This window comes from Nasonia vitripennis (assembly GCF_009193385.2).
Source record: "Nasonia vitripennis strain AsymCx chromosome 2 unlocalized genomic scaffold, Nvit_psr_1.1 chr2_random0005, whole genome shotgun sequence".
Taxonomy (NCBI): Eukaryota; Metazoa; Arthropoda; class Insecta; order Hymenoptera; family Pteromalidae; genus Nasonia; species Nasonia vitripennis.
In genome coordinates, this window is record NW_022279612.1 from 1327196 (window position 1) to 1347654 (window position 20459).

At 40.3% G+C, this 20459-nt stretch overlaps 1 protein-coding gene across 1 annotated transcript in view; it reads right to left on the reverse strand.

The window, feature by feature from the left end:
• The window catches only part of Tbca (tubulin-specific chaperone A), a 95589-nt gene that overhangs the window by 11862 nt on the left and 63268 nt on the right, over window positions 1-20459 (reverse strand). Inside the window, exon 2 of the mRNA XM_031925106.1 lies at window positions 2851-3058. Coding sequence (XP_031780966.1) covers window positions 2851-2890 — 40 coding nt within the window. The 5' untranslated portion in view covers window positions 2891-3058. The remainder of the gene's footprint in view (window positions 1-2850; window positions 3059-20459) is intronic.

A 20459-nucleotide genomic window follows, 5' to 3' on the forward strand; every position in this document is an offset into this window, starting at 1 on the left:
GTAAAGAATTTTGACCTTGACCTCCCAGTGGCTTGGGTGAGGTCAAGGTCAGTTTTGTTTACATTCTCCATGGTACCATGGTACTACTATGGTTTGACCTCATATAATTTCCTCCCTTAAAAATAGTTTACTTCTCTGTCAATAACCAAACTTTTTTATATCAATCCTGCTTACAATATCTCGTATTATAGCAGGCACGCACAAGTATATACAAGCACAAAAGCGGTAGCGCCGGGTCATGACTTAGGATTGCCTCTATTTTATACACCTGGAGCTGCTTTGGCATGTTTGCTAACGTATATGCATACCTGTTGTAGCGGCTATGTTAAACCTCAACTCACTTACTTATACTTGTGTACTTACGCTATCTCCGTGTTATGCCTATTCTCATATCAGACAGCTTGGTCCACAGTTTAGAGAGGATATTTCTTACTCTACAACACCCGTGTTTGTTTTCCCACACTTTCCCAGGTTTGGCGGAATTTATAACCACCTTAGTCAGAGTTTCAACAACATGGAGTCCAAATCCATACCATCAGTTTTGGCTTCAGAATTACATTTTGTCTTATTATTTTCATAAAGTTATTCAAAAATTATAAATTTTAGTTTGACAGCACTGTCGCTAATTGCTTCGTTTAGAAATTTGATCAGGCAAGGCCTATGCTATGTTTTCTAAGATTATAATTTGATCGGAATTAAAAGTTCATTTGTTTTATTAGTCTCAGGTTGCAATATCCCGCACACGATCCGCGGATTAATTAAAATCAAATCAATATAATATAATTCATAAATTCTGAAGTCACTCGACTATTTTTGAGAAATCCAAGAATGCTTCGCTGCCCCGCTCTGGCACGTAAACAACACCGCAGAGTAGCCAGCAGCGGCGGGAGAGGAGCATAATAAAGATTGCGTAACAAGAGCGAACACGTACCGGCGTAGCTCTCACCTATGAATACATGTATGCGTGCTGTCTAGGACCGAGCGTGCGCAGCTTTGCTCGCTAATATTTTTATACGTGCGAGATATGCGAGGGTATGATTAATTTCGGCGACTCGATTCGCGCTCGCATAGAATGATATAAAAGGCCCTGCGCGGCCTAGTATATTCACTAGCTCTGGCGAAATTTAAACGCGCTAGTCTCTACTTAAGAGCAATTTACGCCTTGAGTAGAAACACTTAGAAATATGATTTCAAATTAAACTCGTTCAAATGATAACGCAATTTCCGCGTATCATTTAGACTTAAATTTAACATATCAAAATTCATATATTGATAAACATAATTCAAGTAGAATTAGATGACGCAATTTATGCGCATCTAATTATAAATTGTATCTCATCAAAATCAACACTTGCGCATTTAAATATAAAAATATTTAAGCGTATCATTTACGAATCAAATATAATATATAGATTTTACACGACATCTATAAAACGCACTTTAATTTGTTAGGGATAACGCAAAATAACGCGTATCCAATAAAACTCTATTGTAAAAATCAAAAGCGGCTTGAAGATTTCCAATCACTTTGACTGGGACATTAGATTCACGGTAAAATCACAAAACATCAAAACCCAAGATGCATTCTTCGAGCTGTTAGCCTTCAAAGACAGCGGTCATGACAATACAAAATCAAATTTAAAAAAACCAAATCCGGATAATATTAATACCGAACCCGCAGGGAATAATTATAAAACACCTAATCAACAAACAAATTATCAAAATAAAACAAATTTCCAAAAGAAGTCACCGCAAGTGCAAACGTTAAATGCAATTGAGGCAAAAGCGAGTCACCCAACAAGTACCCTATCAAAAGATACGGGTACAACGCAACAACGCAAAATAACGCGTATCCAATAAAACTCTATTGTAAAAATCAGAAGCGGATTTACACAATTTTTCGTTAAAAAGAATATTGCAATTTACGCAATATTCTAAATAAGAACGATTCATTGAATATATTTCAGTTACTATTTAAACATATAACAAAATCTTATTTTGATAAAACCACTACCTGGTATCCCGGACCTGACCTATACTTAAATCATCAATTATATTCAATTTTCTCTTTCTTTCTTGACCTGTCGTCAGAATTACGACACAGGGCAGTAAATGTTTATAGCTATTTAACAATAATATAAATGAAATACTCTGCACTGGACCTAGAAGAACCGTGACCGTTTCAAGGTATAGGTACATTTTTATATTATTTTAGATTTTCTATTTCTGAAAGACGACTTTCAGCGTCCGAAATGTAAGAAGATTAACGTTTATGTCAAAATAATTCGTTACGATCAATTTATTTTATCTTTTCTAAAAAGTTTTAAACTACTTAGAACTTATGAAGCTTTGTATTTCTGAATAGAGACATTATTATGACAAACGATTCGCTCGATACGAGCACTTGAGCACAAGAAATGATTTTTTTCATAAAATTTATATGTACTAGAAAAAAATAAGCTATACTTTATCATCTCACATTATAAAAAAAAACTCGCTTGCAATTTTTGTATGCGCTGCGTCCATGCTTTAGTTGCCTCTATAGATAGTTTGATGACATGATTTAATATGTCCCAAAGGCATGAGTAAATACTTATGCAATTAAACTAAGCTCGTTCTCTCTATGTACATTACTCTTCAAAAAAGTGATACCGGAAAATTGAAGCCAAAAATAGATTGGTTGATTTTGATGAATCGAGAAATGTGATTGGTAATGGCGGCGCTATAGCTGATATCTAAAAACTCACCATAATTGATTGTTTTAATGGCGCTAAATTCAAAAATTTTAACCTTAAAATGTAGCGTGCGCGGAACGCGCTTAGATGCACATAGTATTAAATAAATACAAACCTATATTCCGAATAAATTTGTAAGTTGCAATCAAAACCATCAATCAAGTATATTATTTTATTAAATAACATTGATTCCCAATCACTTGAGATGTTTTTGGAATATTTGGATATTTTATACTGGTTATCGGTTTTTATCATTAATTTTAGTCCTTTTTCTTCTAAAATGTATTCTTTATCTAGTACTGCCCACTGTTGTGTTAACGTCGCTGAAAAACATAGTTTATAGTTAATAATTAAGTACAAAACACAGGCTGTTGTGGGTCACAGTCTATAGGGCGTTTTTTACGCAGCAGCCAAGATAAAGCGATCTTCTAATCAGGCATCGATTTCATCGCTTCTTACGATGACTGGTGCAACTTAGATTTTCTACGATTTTTAGCACAACTCAATTTTTTACAGTTATTCAAAAAAGGACTAAATTTTTTGGTCACAAGATTGACTTGTCATTCAAAAGCACAATACTTACTTCTTAGAATCCGTAGTGAAAATGAAAATTCAGCTGTAGTGTGTGAAATATGCCACACTGTGCCAAACTGTGCCACGTCGTGCTACTCTCATGTCATTTCGGATATGTCGCTCGAATTAGCAAAGATTAGCACAACTTGGCAGAGTATATACGACACAGTATAGCATGAATTTGCACGATTTCAAATAGTATGACACAACCTGACATAATAGGGTATAACTCGCGTTGAGTGACAAAGCTTATAGATTATAAAAAGCTTGAATAAAATAATCCAGAGGCTTCGACGCTTAACAAATCGATAGCTAAATGGAATATGGTCGTATCGTGTTGGCGTCTTCGAAAACGACGTATCTTCGCGCACAGTGGTGCAAAACGGGATTTTTCATTTAAAAAATTTGGTAATAAAAAGCCAAATATGGATCCCCCTATATAGAGAACAATTCTTATTTTATGTTTGTAGATGTATATATAAATATTTTATTTTTAAGTGGCATTTGGAACTCGATAGTTCATCGCCTCATCGACGCAAGTCTTCCACGCTGCCCTGTCTTGTGTCAACCCCACCCAAGATGCACCCCTCCGATCGACACCCACCCGTCCTATTTCTACTAGATTCGCTTTTACGTTATCGTCCCATCTGCGTCTAGGTCTACCTAGAGGTCGCGTTACCATCGGCCTGCCCTTTATTATACGCGCTACTGTACGGTCGTCTCCCACTCTCGCTACGTGCCCTGCCCATCCCAATCTGCGTGATTTTATTATTCTGTTAATATTTGGTGACGAGTACAGATTGTGTAACTCATCATTGTGTAGTCTCCACCATTCCCCGGTTTCCTCATCGTTCTTCGGCCCGTATATTTTTCGCAAGCCTTTATTTTCAAATACCCTAAAACGGTTTCCCGCCTACTTAGTGAGAGACCACGCCTACTCGGACCTTTCACGTGCTTCCGTTCAGACATATTTGAATCAATCTCACGAGTTTTTTTGGTACACCGAGAAGTACTAGAATTTGATACATTTTGCTTCGCTTAATAGAATCGTACGCTTTTTTAAAATCTATAAATAGTTGGTGTATGGTTTCGCAAAATTCCCACTTTTTCTCTAACAACTGTCTTATGGTAAACATTTGATCGCTCGTCGATCTGTTGCACCGAAATCCGCACTGATAATCTCCTACTATATCTTCCGCGTATAGAGTGAGTCTAGCTTGTATTACGTTTGACAGAACTTTGTAGCACGTTACTAAAAGTGAGATACCCCTATAGTTATTGCAGTCTGTCTTATCCCCCTTTTTAAAAATCGGTATAATGATAGATTCCTTCCAATTTTCGGGTATTGTTTCATTTTTCCAGGTGGCACATACTAGTTTATAGATTTTAAAAGTAAGCTCGACGCTCCCATATTTGAGTAACTCAGCTGGTATAGAGTCATTCCCGCTGCTTTGTTGTTTTTTAGTTTTTTAATCGCGGCCTCTACTTCTTGGTAGCTCGGTTCCTCCACGCGGAGTTCAACAGTGTGAATTTCGTCCCCTAATTCTTCGCTATTTTTGTGCACGTTTAATAATTTATCGAAATAGTTTTTCCACAGCGACAGTAATTCGTTGTAATTTATTACGAGGTCCCCGTTTTCGTCCTTCACCAATTGTGCTCTATTCCTAAAACCCTTTTTGATGGCATTAATCCCTCTGTACATTTCGCGGGGGTTATTTTTCTTACTGTTTGTTTCTATTCTCTTAATAAGATTTTTTTGATACTCCCGCTTCTTATTTCTGTAGATCACACCCGCCTTTGCCTTACGTTAGAATACTCTTCTACGGTCCTATCGCTTCTATTGTGTAAGCTATCTAATTTAGCCTTTTTGCGCCTTTCAAACCAGAGTTTGCACTCTTCGGCTAGCCATCGTTTGCTCTTTTGCTTTTTCTTTATACCTATTACTTTGTTCCCGGCCTCTTTTACCGTTTTTTCGATGTCCCCCCATAAGCTATTCGGTTCGTCATTCCCCTCCGGCGATGTGTTTGCTTCTTCAAGTGCCTGAAACCTGTTATTAATTTCTATCTGGTACCTAATTCGCTCTGTTCTATCTCGTAGCTTTTCAATATCGAAGCTTTCTACCTTCTTTGTTCGCTTACTATTTTGATTCGCTACTAATCTAGCTCTTAATTTGGTTACTACTAGAAAGTGGTCCGAGTCGCTATCTGCCCCTCTACGAGCCCTTACGTCGAGAACGTTAGTATGACGTCTTTTTTCAATGAGAAAATGATCAATTTGGTTCTGTGTGGCCCCGTCCGGCGATGTCCACGTTGCTCTGTGTATGTCCTTCTGCTTAAAACATGTAGTTTTGATTATAAGATCTTTTGCTGCCGCGAAATTTATGGCCCTAATACCGTTATCGTTGCTGGCTTCGTGCAAGCTTTCCATCCCTATAGTAGGCCTAAACATTTCCTCCCGACCTATTTTAGCATTGAAATCGCCTAATACTATTCTTGTGTCGTAAGACGCGAACTGATCGATTACCTGCTCTAAAGTTTCGTAATAGAGATCCTTAGCTTTTTCTTCTTTGTCCTCCGTAGGACAGTGTACATAAATAAATATATATCTATACCATTCACCTTCGATAATGATTTACGAGAGACTATTATTGACGGATTTGAAACTTTTAACCGAATGTATGATGCTTTTCCTTACGAGAAATCCGGTGCCTAGGGATCCCCCGCTCCCGGCCCCATACAGGTACGTAAAGTTACCCGATGCCAGTACTCCGCCATCTGGCCACCACGATTCCTGCATTGCCACTAAATCTAGATTGTACCTATCAGCTTCCTTTATGAGTTCTTTAAACGCGCCTGCGCTGTATAGAGTGCGAACATTCCTGGTTCCGACCCTAAAACCCCTTTTGGTTTGGTTTTGATTTTTTTGAGCCATGATAGTATGTTAAACCCGCGCGCTTTGGATCCTGTTCCGATCGCAGGTGAGTCTACCGTTCTAGAGGTGATAACCCCCATACCTCTCTAGAACTAAGTATAAGAGCTTTCCGACTTTGATGAGGACAGTGTAAACTCGTCGTCAGACACACTACGGTTTCATTCTCGCATCCTAACGCCCCCCTGCAAGGCAGCGCGCCTTTGCTGGCATCGTTACCGCGTAAGACCAGGTGACGAATCATTCTACACATCCCCTTTCGGGGCAGTTTTCATCGCCCCCGCATCCTCCTCGGCAGCAGGATTTTTGCCCATTTTTGTAATGTGTGATGAAAGAGATAGATTAAGAGATAAGAGATAATGTGAAGTGTTTTTTGTTGTGGTGCTTGCGTAGTGTTTCTAGATGAATGCGTTCGACAGTGTGGGCTCATCACACCCACGCCTGTTCCTATCGGCTGTCCGCGGCCGCTTATTCAATTTATTCGCAGCTAATCTCCTTCTCAGGGGCTGTTCCTCTATCCGCAACCTGATGACGCGCTGTGTACTGGTGATAGGCACCTACCCGTCCGATCTGGACGACAACGCCCAAGACCCGCTTAGGGTAGCGGCATTGTAACGGATATAACAACTATATACCTATATTATATAGTTGTTTTGGGCCAAGGTGAAATTCAGCCGCCCCTCTCGTCCCCTCCCTTAGCCTTTCCTCAGCCCCTCCTCAGCCTCCCACAAAATAACATTGAAACGTTTCAAAAAACGCGTTATTTTCTATTCATGAAGCCCCCCTCCCCTCGCCTCCTCCCTTATTGCCCCCTCAGTTACTTTATCCAACATTATAGTAAAAAATATTATTCGTTATGTTAAAAGTTCTATTTTTTCCATGCCACCCATCAGGTAAATAGAAGAGCGCATTTTTTCTCTGATGACAAAATTTTTAATGTTTTTTAATGTTTTAGAATTAGAAATTAATATAGAATATCATAGTAATTTCAATAAGCAATGATGTATTTTATTTGTGTATTTTCAATACTTTATTCTGTAACAAGCGGTCTCAAATTCATATTGCGCGGGCTCGTTTGTTTGAGCGATGTTAGCTCGGCATGCAAGCGCAGTGTTGCCAAGTCGTGCGCGGAGGCGCGCGTGAGACACTGCGCATAAAGGTAGACTATTTCGGGCTTGAGACCAGTAAACACACGTGCGCGGAGACTAAACTAAAGTATCCCGGTAAATGTATCGTGTCGACGAGCATCATCCGAGCAATCAACTCCCATGGTTGGCACCTTCGATCTCAGCTTGACGTCCAGAAGCAGCTACCCAGGAGTCTTTCGAGGAGTGGAGCAGCTTGGCTAGGAGGGACGCCTCCTTGACCGGAGTCTGTCATTTGACCTTGGTCACCAGAGATCGTACTCGACGCGTGCTTCGCATCTCCGTATATCTCACGAATTTCTTTACGTGACTGTAAAGACGTCGAAGTCGAGATTCTTGCCACCGAATCCGCGGCTCGTTTACCGAACACCGTCCTCTTGCGCGACGCGCGTGACTATTGTAAACAATTAAAGTGATTAATATATGCAACTATTTTATTCACAAGTTGCGCTTTTTGCTGTTACGATCCCCGTCCATCCTATCTCCTGTTCGCGGACTTGACACGGTCGGACTGGGATATAGCCGCAGCATCGTCGTCGCCGTTGGCAGCCGAGCAACTAAAGCGCAGCGAGCTTCACTCACCGTGCATTTTGTATACGCGAGTGTCTTAGTTGCAGTGCACAAAGTCGTCATTGCACCGACGGTTAACGTGGGTGACTCCAGCGTCATCGAGGGATAGCCGTGGCGTAGTATTTTAACAGATAGAGAAACTGCTTGTTGACTCTGCGGCATCTTCGTGGCCGCCGTGCACACGGCCGGTTCCCCCGTCACAAACTGGGGCCTCAACGTTGCAGGTAACGAGCAAGAGCGTCGGAGTAGGTGGGCATTAAAATAAATTCGTGTAGCGAGAAGGAAGAATTAGCTCGTCTCACGGAAAAACGAAATTTAACCCTAGCGCAAATGACCGAAGCAGATACGATGGCGGCTCTGCCATTCGTATTTACAGGCGTAGCCGCAGAATAATGCGAGAAAAATAAAGATGAGTGGTAAAGCTGGGAGTTCTATACGGCAGCGGCGAGACGGTAAGGCACGAACAGGCGATTCCAACAACGGACGCAGAGAGAAGATACCAAGGCGCGCACGGGCCCGTGCGCGATTTTGTGACATGCCTAAGAGGCATGATGAAGGAAATAAAGCCACAACCAAGCCTGAAAAAACAACTAGACCTTTTACATTAAAATCTGATGCCAGAACTGCAAAGGTTGACCCGTCATATGAACTGCTACGACTGGAAAAGTTTCCAAAGAAGCCGAAACCGTACTGGCGACCGGGCAAGAGTACCGCGAACCACTACCACTCGAGCAAATTCTACTAGCATCGCTTGCGTATATCTCACCGACGAAACGTAAACAGCGTGGCGCCTCAGCTGCAAAGTGGTATAGACAATTACTGGAAATTTACGCAACGTTGGCCGGGACTTTGACTTGGCTGACAAAGAAAGATCAGCCGTTCGTTTGGGGCGATGAACAGCAATCAGCATTCGTTTAATGTTTACGCAAGGTTTAATGATTTGTGTCAAATATTAATGCATTACCGTAATGTTCTACATTTTTCTGCACATTCGAGGAAATTTGTGGATAGTCAAACATTCTTTTATTGTTTTAGGGAATCCTCTCTAAGGACTCGGATTCATATTCTACAGACAAAACCGTATATATTTGCCCTGCTAAGTTTTACTTCGCCCAACTAATTTTATTTTCATCCCGCAAAACTAGTTTTCGGGAAAAATATGCCATTTCTGGCCCGCTTATCAAAGGCAAAAGATGAATTTTTCGGTGGGGGTGGAATTAAACAATATTTTCGAAATGAAATAAAATTGGCCCTGGGAACAAATATTTTGCCTGAAAAAAAGAAAGAAAGATTATTAAACGCAAATAGATGATGTCTAGGTTTTCGGGGTCACCGATGACGGGATTCATGGTCCGCACTTAGGATTCCGTTTTTTATCGATATCTCGTAAAGGGAGGCTTTTCGCGGAAAGCGGACAAAATTTTCGCCCAATAAATGGGGCTCGAACATCGAATTTCCATTAAGGTAGTATAGTCAGAATTTCCAATTTAATAATCGCACTTGAAATATTAAAAAGCAAGTTCAAGAGTTCTTGCTTTCTGATTTTGGCACCAAGATAAGTGTTGATAGCGGAAATCTCTTTTACTACAGGCAATACATTACTCAACTTGTGTGTACTATAATGTAGTAAAGTTTTAGTCCATATGAGATCGCTCTCTCATTCTTGAGAAAAGTTATTCCTTAGCAAAAGAAAGGACAGATAGAGAAAAGCTGCTGCAATTAAGCTAGGTGGATGATGGTAAACTGTGATGAACCAGGCATTTCTCCAAAAAGTATTTTACTTTGCTTATGTGTGATGAACTGGCAGAGCTTTTCCAGCTTTACTGTATATCCTGAGGAAGTTCATCGGAAGCGGCCGTTCAAATGAAAATTCTAGTGTTTTAAACATGAGAAATTCCATTTGTAAAATTTCTGGCTTTGTGTAAGCATTATCCGTAATACATACGGAATCGCTTATTTCTGGAAGAATACATTTCTTCATACATGCTAGCTATAAACATAGCTCTTACACCTACTAACTGTTTTGGGGTACTAACTCTTTTGAGTAATAGGTCGATAGTCCCGTAACAATCGATCAATAAATCCTTTTTTGTGAATAATTAATTTTAATTGGAAATTTGCCCGCGCAGAACGTAAATACAAGCATAATTTCGACGTTCCAGATTTGAAAAGTAATCTCAAGGGTACAACACAGACTTCTGTCTCAGGCGGCCCGCGCTAATCACCCTTCACTGTATACTTACTGGCCTGGGTATCTAAGTGCGATACTGCAGCTAACACGTCCGATTCCGTTATGGTGCCAAACTCGAAATGTTCCGGGAGGTCAAGACTTTCCAGGGTTAGAAGATACTCCTCAACAGTAGGAGCTAATGGATAATTGGAGATCGAGCTGAAATGCTTGTTGAGTTCATCTGTGCTAAAGCGAAGTGGCAAAGGGGCCTTAGTGGCAGAAATTCCAAACTTCTCCAGCTCTCTCCAGATCTCGGCAAAATCAGTCAAGGTTGACAGGCGTGAATAGTAATAATTCAGCCTGGCTTCCTCGACCTGTTTGTGAGCGTTGTCTCTAACTAGTCTGTATAAGCGGAGATCTCAATCAAGCCTGGAGTCCCTGAAACGCCTGTAATGTCTCTCCCTTTCAGATACAAGGTCACGAAGAGCCGTGATGAACCACGGGTGACGTTGTTTTCTCGGTGTTACAGTCCGTAATGGGGGGGGGATGATTAATGACTTTAGTGAGGTTAGCGTTAAGTGTAGAGATGCATTCGTCAAGTGATGAAGCGATGAGGGATGACCAGTCACATGCGCTAAGAAAGTCCCTTAGCTTCTCGGCGTTGATTTCCTTAAAGTTTCTGTAGGAGTATGTGTTAGGTACGTATCGTGTTGTCTGTACGTCGAGAGTGGCCGTGATAAGGTCACGTCCATTGATGAAAGGTGAGTCTGTCTTCCAGTGTGACAGCAGGCGATCCTGCTCGTCGATTAGACACAAGTCAAGCCAGGTATCCGAACCCTGTTTATGATGCGTGGCACCATAGGGGATAGAAGAAAGGGAATTTTCATCAATGAAGGCCTTGATGAACTTGGCATATTCAGATGAAGAAAGCTGGTCAGAGTTGAAGTCTCCCATTATGACCTTCGTGGAGTAGCTGTGCATGTGGGTTGTTAGCTGGTCTATAAAGTTAGAGCCTTGGAAGAATGGAGCGTGAGGAGGACGATACACAACCCCCACGAAGATCGGAGAGATTCCCTTTGCCGATACCTCGCAGAAAAGATATTCAGGCTTACCTGGCTTGCCTGACCATTCACCATCAGATGATGAAATAACGCTAGCTGTCAGTGATTTATGTATGTAGAGGGCCACACCTCCTCCGTTTCTGTTTCTGTCCCGTCTGTACAGTAGGTAGTCATCCAGTGAAGGGATGGACGTAACCTTGTCGCTCAACCAGGTCTCGGTAACAGTTATTACGTGGAATGGAGAGCGAGTGGATAAGAAAAGCCTGATCATCTCAATGTGACCCGTAAGCGAGTTCACATTAAAATGACAGACTCGTAGACCGTCGGACAGAGATACCTTAGAACCGGATGAAGACATGGCAGATGAGCTTGATGGTGGATGTGGTGGAATGATGTGTTTGTGTTGTAGCCTCAGTGTTGAACGATGTCGGCAGCAAGCGGAAACCGGGCTAAAAAAGTCTCCAGCTCAGCGTCGGTGTTGATGACGGTAGCACGCTCGCTGTCGTCGTTGCAGCGCATGTAGAGTCTCCCATCTCTGATGAATGTTCGGCAACCCTGCCTCTTCTTGGCCTCCAGCCTGGCCCTCGAACGCAGCCTGTGGACGTCAGAGGGGAGCAGCTCGTTGATGTTTACGAGTCCTTGATGGTCAGGGCTCAGAGCTTTAGCTTCCTCCAGCAAGGTGGCGTCCAATTCGCTGGTGTGCAGCTTACGTTTCCGGGCTTTGGCGATGACGATCGAGCGTGCAAGCGCACTTGAAGATACGGTGACGACTAATGGTGGCAGTCTGCCGTCACCCCTGGCAGAGCTGTTGGTTGCATCAAGCCTCCCCATGGTCCTGACTGATGCTATGTCCCTTCTGAGGATCGCGCTCACGACTGAGAAAGCGAGGAGATGCAGCGAGGTATCACGGGTGTAATGCAGGCCCGTGACAAAAAACACACTGTTAGAGGTCTGCTCCTGTCGCCTCCTGACCTCTGCCAATTCACTGCGCAGGCTGCAAATCTCCGCAGCGCTGGGCACAGTGCTGCTGTCCTGCCGCATTGTCGGGCTCCCTCGATGAGAGATCTTAAATTTGTGCCTGCAGCTCGGTGATGGTGGACTCAGCATTTTGTATGCGGGTCTTGATGCAGGCAGCTAATCGAGGGCCTTCAGTCGCCTCTCAATTGGGCCCAGACGCTGCTCAATTTTGGAGATCCTCTCCGACACGATGTTCTGTGTCTTGAGGGCCTCCGTTTGAGCATTGCGAATGTCGTCAAGGGCACTGCGAATATCCCTCAAGGTAGCCTCAACGGACGGCGTTGATGTTGTCACACCGGCCGAGCGGGCTGGTGAGGGATTTCTCGATGTGTTCGTTGATGGTGGTGCTGACCTTATCTTCTTGTTCCCCGGCTGCTGCTGTTTGGGAGTGCTCTTGCCTGCTGATGTTGTTGCAGTTACTCCCGTGGCTGATGTTGTAGTAGAGGTGGACTTAGTCCTCACTTTGGCACCCGTGGCGTTGTTTTTGTTTGCACATGGGAGACAGGCGATGGTCTGCCTGTCATTCACCACGATAGCCTTCACGTTGGTTGTGTTCTGGCACCTGGCGTGGTAGTACAGACCACAAAACTTACACCTTTTGGGGTCTTTGTGCTGTATAGGTTGTGTACAGCTGCTGCATGACTGAAAAGGCACTTCCACGCTCTTCTCGCCGTTTGAACTCATTTTTCGTCGATAACTTACTAGCAGTCGGTAAAGTAGATATTCGTAGGAGGATGATAAGTTATCGACGGAGTGAGAGAGTAGATGTTGTAACTCTTACGGCTAAATGGAGCGTTAGTGGAGAGAGTGTGAAAGTACCGACCTCGAAAAGTGTGAAGACGCCGTGAAGATTTTCCCGCGAGGCAGCAGATGTCGCCACGATGTTGATTGCAGTGAGAAAGAGACGCCGTGCAAATGAGAAATCAAGCCAAGCCAAGCCAAGCAGTTTTGGAGGTTAGGGGTCTTGTAGAAAGTTTGCAGTGGAAATGATAAAAGAGAAAAATTGCAGCCTTCGGCGATTTATATATCGACGTGAAGGTTGCAAAGTGAAGCGTGCAACTATCTACAACAGAAGAGGGCCCGAAGGCAAGGAGCAGCAGAAAAACAGTACAGAAAAAATGATGTATCAGCAGAGCTGTCAACTGTACTCACCAGAGAGAGAGAGAGAGAGAGAGAGAGAGAGAGAGAGAGAGAGGGTGGGAGGGGGGGATTTCAAAGCTACCACCCATCCTCGAGACTCTGCGCAGTTTTACGTCAGGACTCGCGGTATATTGGTCGACCTCTGTCGTCTGAGATTACCAATTTTTTGGCTTCTGAGACCCCCGGAGTGAGTGAATTGTGGTCCTTCCAAAATTGATTTGTTAAAGTACCGAAGTTGTAGCGTGAGACCTTAATGGGTCTCGGTCTACTGTAATTAATTAATTCAAATGTCTGTAATTATTAAAATGAAATAAAAATAATACATGTATTAAAAAACCACTGTAACAAATTTCAATTCTCATATTTGTTAAATCGTATAATATTTATTTTCTATACTTTCAAAGAATTACAGATATTTGAATTAATTAATTACAGTAGACCGAGACCCGTTAAGGTCCCACACTACAACTTCGGTACTCTAAGAAATCAATATTGAAAGGCCACAACTCACTCACTTCGGGGGTGCTGGAGGAAAACATATCAATGTATGCTTAGCCCATGACTAAGGGATGATAAGGCCTATGACGCGTCTGGATATAGCTCGAGATGTTATTGCTCGTATACGAGATTTTACGTTTTGATAACAGACGCGGAGTTGTTGGATTTTCGCTCAAAGTCTCGAGAGAATACATTAACATTGTTGCAGCTGTCAATGCACTAGCTTCCACGAGAAATGGATATTTAGAGGAGCAGAAACGAGCTGGTCAGCTATTATCACAATCGCTGCTGCCAAGAGTCTCAAGATTTTGAGTTATCGAAAACAAGGTGCAATATTATGATCTCGACTACCGCAATCAAACTCCCCGCAGCACGAAACAGCTGCCGCGAATGCGGACGTACTTCGCTCATTGATGTCGCTCCTGGAAAATCGTTGCGGCTCGCGCACACACGTCCCCTCGTCTATCAATCGCGTTAATAACCTAGTCTACAAAAGTCGAGAGAGAGAGAGAGAGAGAGAGAGAGAGAGAGAGAGAGAGAGAGAGAGAGAGAGAGAGAGAGAGAGAGAGAGAAGCAAACTTCAGGCGAGGGCGTTTACAAGCCGCAGACGAGTACTGCAACCACACGAAGCCAAATAGCCCCCTTAGTCCTTGGTGCATACCATATTTTTTGTAACGCACGTACTAATTTTCGCGTTTCAAACTGCTCTTGTTGAATTTCACGCGAGTTTAGAAGATTTGAGCATTTTCAAAACTTTTTTTGCCCACCGGTCAAAAAAGAGTCACTTTATTCCCTATTAATAGGTACGAAAAACGCTAAAACCGTTGGTGTGTTACAAAACAGATTTTTCAGTGAGTACAATATGTCGCACTAAAAATAAAAATCGTAAACGGGAGCGTAACTCGGCGCTAGTCCCGGCGCTGGTGCCATCTGAGTGTAAATTTTGAGCTCCCCTTAGTAACTTAAAGTTTTTCTATGTTTTTTGGATTCTGAATCGAAATTTGTTAGTTACGTAGTCTGAAACCCGTCAGTTTTTTTGTTATAAACATATTACTGATTTACAATAAACAAATAATCGTTATTTGCAATTGAAAAAAATTTAGTTGCATTATTTAGGTATTTTTGAATCGAAAGCGCTCTTACATTTTTTTTCGTAAAACGCATACTTTTTGAGTTGATGAAATACTTTGATTTTTTGAAGATTTTCGATTAGAACTTTCATATTATTATCGTAGAGCCTGCATTGCCATAGTACATGATTGATATCCTCGTTGGAAAAATCGCACTTGCACCGAGCGTCATTGACAATACGTACACGATGAAGAGATTCAGCTAACCCGTAATGATTGGCTCTGCATCTATTGACAGTGACAATGTAGGTCCTTGAAAGCTTAGACATCATGTACCAAGGGTATTTGGTATCTCTAAAAAAGATTTCAAAATATTTCTAGCCCTTAAAGTTTCCCTGAGACAACGAGGTGTAATTAGCGTTAAGACGCATCGTTTTCATAAATGTCTCTTTAAGATCGGTAAAGGGAACGGCTGGGGACTCAGTTGCTTTGTTTTGAGTTGCTATTTTAGCGAGTTTGTCGGCATATTCGTTACCAAAAATGCCTACATGCGAGGGGATCCAGTAAAATCTCGGGGCATAAGTTGGGTTTTTGACTGTGATTTGGGAGTATGTTTTTTGCAATAAAAAATGAATGGGTTAGTTTTAACCGTTATTCTATTGTTTGCCAGACTTTGCAGAGCACTTAAGGAGTCGGAAAAAATTGCAGCATTTTATATGTTGTTATGAAGAATGAATTCTAGAGCTTTAGTAATAGCGCCACATTCGGCCGAGAAGACAGACATTAATTTACTATGACTTGTTTTAAGTTAGATGTTAAGACTAGGGCAGTATATACTAGAGCCAACAGATTCACCTTCACTAACCTTGCTGCCGTCAGTGTAGAGGGCATATTTTGTCGCTAGTCAGTAATTCGTCAATAACTTTATTCGGGTTAGATGAATTTTTTCCTATATCTATATTAACAGTAATATTTGAAGAAATAACATCATAATCGTAACAATATGCATTAAATTTTACATTTTTAATAATATTATTTTCGAATTCCATGATATCACAGATACCTTGACTTATTATTCTAAACCTCTTTGGTTGTTTTTTAATGTAAATATTGTAATAAGTTAAAATGCACTGATACGTCGAAGAACTTGTATTGGACATTTCTTTAGAGAGATAGGTATCACAGAGATATTTTACCCTAAAGATAAGAGGAACAATTTTAAATTCTGCATGTAGAACATTAGTAGGAGTAGTTATTCTATCTATACCCTAAAGTGATTCTAATCTTAATGTCAAAAAACCGGGGAATTGAATACGGTTGTTGGAACTGAGCCATGTCTCGCCGCATATAATAATTAAAGGTATGTCTGTAATCATAGTTTAGTCTTTTTAAGTCGATCAAACGTCCGAATCAGATTCACTTAGAAGATTATGCGACTTTCGTATTTTTTTCTTTATTCTCGCAATTCTTGCTTTGAGACTCTTCTCAGAAACTATAGGATAGCTTAAATCAAGCATATCTAGTAAACCTTCAGTGTCATCAGCGTACGAAACTGCTATTTCTGCAACTTTCGTTTTGCCATAAGTTTCATTAAAAAACCGAGAAAAGTTGTCAAAATCTAGAGCGAACTTTTTTGGCATGGAGTTGCTGGATTCTAACGCAGATTTGACTGCAGCAAGTGATACAGCTGTGAAAGTGGAGTTGTCTACAGTTCCTGTTCCGTTGGAGTTTTCGTCGTTTGGTTTAATTTTCTTAGCATCAGGTTTTATAAAAGTATTTCGCCGATTTAAACGCGAGTTTAGCGCTGTTTCATCTATGTATTGATTCTACTCTTCGAGACTCTCAGTAGTAGAAGAAGTAGCTTGTCGCTTGTGTCCTGTATCGATTGTTGTTAGGAAAGGCTGAAGAGGAATTCTGTTTTGAATATCATCTTGACCTGAAGGACAGACTTTGGCTATGTGTCCATGCTGTTTACACAAAAAGCAGTTGGCTGATTCAGTACTCAGAAATATCCAGTGCGTAGTTTCGTCGTGTATAATTTGTAAAGAATCAGGTAGCAAGTGCTCATCTTCTTCTTTAATAATTATATACTTGTCTTCTGAAGGACATAATATGAGCACGGACCGCTTTGCTGGACGGGGGTTTAATGTGATACATTTGGGAAACGGTTAAAATACCTTTACTTGAAAGGCTCTGAATGATGACATGATGCGGAATGTAAGGGTTGACATTGGAAATGACTACTATACGTTTATTTTTTTCTATATAGGGACGGATAGATAAAACGTTTTGATTAACTACCACTTTTCCACTCGCTAGTTTGTTCACTAAATTCACACTGTTCAGATAAATGCACTCACGATTGCCAGATATCTTGGAGATAAAACGCACGTTTGATAAATTGGTAATTTTCTCAATGCCGTCCAAGTAATCATCAATGGTGCAGCCTTCTATAGAATCGAGTATGATCGCTTGATCCTTGGGAGGAGTGAGAGCAGATGGGGCAATACTTGCATATCAGCTTGTATAGGTGTGTTCACGGGGCGTCGCGGCTGACTCGCATTTCGTTCGATGCGCGTGCGCGCTCATTGCGCATGCCGCGTCTATCGCAGCCGCCTTTACACATGTTTATGTGCGAGACTCGTGTTTCGTCACAAAACATAATATCGTAGGGATTAGATTTTATTAACGACGGACAAAACATAAGAGAAACAGGAGTAAATTTAACGTCAAGACACAACTGCATCAATATAGACGATAAATGGAAAGTTGCGAAATGTTCGTCATGGTGACAGTCATAGTTTTTTAGATTTTCTTTACATCGAGATCTGACGATGAGACGAATTAACTTTAAAAAAGCGCAATATGATATAGTTGTTAATGTCATGTTCATTGAACTACTTCGATTGGTTGTTAGAGTCATACAACAGACATATGACATTGTAATTGTTTTAACGCGGTTTTCTAATGTACTTAACACGGGATCGTTTATCAAAGTTACTATGACTATTTGATTCTAATAAAGTGATCGACATCAAAGATCACGATGGCTCGGTGGTAAAACGATTGCTTCATAATCTTGAGGCTCTGGGTTCAAATCTCCACGAGTCCGGATTTTGTTCAATGTAATATCTATGAAAAAATTAATTCTCGATGCAACTTACAAATCAGCAGTACAAAGAAAGATAATTAATATGTATCAAGTAGGGGTAAAATAATTATTTATTTTTATGAGAATTTACGATATATCATATGACAATCATATGATTCTCATATGAGGATTCGGTCGAAAGTATCATATGATTATCATATGATTATTTTCAGCAGAGATGACAGCCGGCAGGGTAGAATGCGTACATTACACAGCCACACAACCAAAATTAATTGTTTTGATCTGGGGTTGAGACACTTATATCCTATAGTATTTTGGCCTGCTGAATCCAAATCTGCGGTCAGTTTAACTCTATCAGGTCAGGATCGAGGTCATTTCAAGGGCAATTTGAGAAAAAGCTACTTTTACGTTTTTAACTTATATATGTCAAAATTTTATAAATTTAAGAACTAACTTTAGAGTTTATGTAAGCGTCTTTTACTCATTTTCTTTTTTGGTGCTGTAACGAGTTCTCTTTTCTTCAAATGATCTGTGCAAAGGTTTCCTTTTACGTTTTTTATCTTTTCTTTGCGCATCTCTCTTAAGCATCTAACAAAAGTCTGCCATCATATTTTCATCCCACGTACCCTGATATCGAGTTTCCATCACCTTTATGTCTAGGTGAAAGCGTTCACCCTGCTCTTCGCTAAAGTCTCCAAGATTTTCTGGAAATTTATCTAAATGGGAATGCAGGAAATGCAATTTTAAATTCATTAAACATCCAGAGTTTTTGGGAAACAGGAAAAGCCCACAGTATATAGAAATCGTTGCTAAAATGGTGAAGGACTTTAAAAAATTGGGAGCATAAAATTGCCTACTTTTTCCCGCAAGATTTTCCAGATTGACCGTTTCGTTTAATTTTTATGATAAAAAAAGGTGATTGTAAAAAAAATTAATATTTCCAAAACTAAATTGTCAAACGTTTTGAAAAAATGTATGACAATAAAAAACGATAATATCTATTTGCGGTCAAAATTTTAAACCATTTTGATGACTAGTTTTCAAGCTACAAATAAAAAACTAAAAAATATGGGTTTTCTATGTCGTGCGATTAGGGGAGTAAAAAGACTTTAATTAAGTTGAAATTTTGGAAAAATATCGATCTTTTGATCACCTCGGCTAGGTTCTTTTTGCAGCTTATAACACCGTTTAGTTTAAAAGATATCAGGGTTCAAATTCTTTGTCTCTCACCCTGTATACCCTGTATAACTGAAAATTACAATTTTTGTTAAACCTCCTAACTCGCTAACTAAAGTTCAGAATGTTTTGACAAAATTCATGATATTATGAGGTTACGAGAACCCTATGATATTGAAAATATTAAGGTTTAAATGTTTTTATGAAAATTATATGATTCGATATTGTGACGGGTGCTCTTTCGGTAAAATAACTAAGTTTGAAAGTATTTTAAAAATCATCAATATACTGTATATTGAAACAATATTTTATTTATTGGGCTTATACATTTAATTGGAGGAAGCTACGTTCCAATGAATTGACAGCGGTTTTGAGTTTATTTTAAATACATAAAAATCTCTATTCGCAATGGCAACCTCATAATCAATTGAAAAATGACACTAATAGGTACCCCTCATGGTCACCTAAATTAATATGGCCAATCAGAGCCATAATACACACAGCTAAAAACTTGAGCGCATATATGCTCACCTCTTTGCATTTAGTTGATGAGGACCTTGCAGACGATCTCCACTATGCAGTATCAGGATTTTTATCTGAATTTATAATAGAAGCCGCTACGATTTTTCTTATAACCTTGTAATATACCTGGTAGACATTAGTAATGGACATTTGCCTAAAAATAGATTTAAAGATGTATTATCCTGATGATTGTTCAAAAAACAAAAAAGGAAATTAATAAGTTTATACTTACAAATGAGTTCTTTGAGTCCGAATCTCGTCTTTCCTATCCTACGTAAACCTCTCACAGTCTGCCTTCCTGTTTTGATCGGTTGGTATATCAAAATTAGCAACACTTGTTACTGGCTTTACATTTACATGGCTTTAAGTCATCTCTTCAGCTAACCAGTAACAGTTTTCCTTGTGCGGCAAAAAATAATAGCCTGTCCAATTGTGATCAAGCCATAAATATTAATAATAGCTTGATATTTTTTAACATCATCTTTACACTTAACGTAATACTGATTAACATTATATACTGACTCTTCTTCTTTCAGTAGTCGAATGATAATTGGATTACTGAAAATCTCAGCAAAGTCCATAACTTGTCGTATATTGCAGGCAAAAATATCATCTAACACGCTTGAGGTAGCATTAAATGTCTTCAAATACCCTGACTGACCATGATGGCCTTGAGTGACGATCATAACCGCTACCTCATTCATGACTGTTGTAGTCGTGTATTGAAAGTGATATTTGAGCT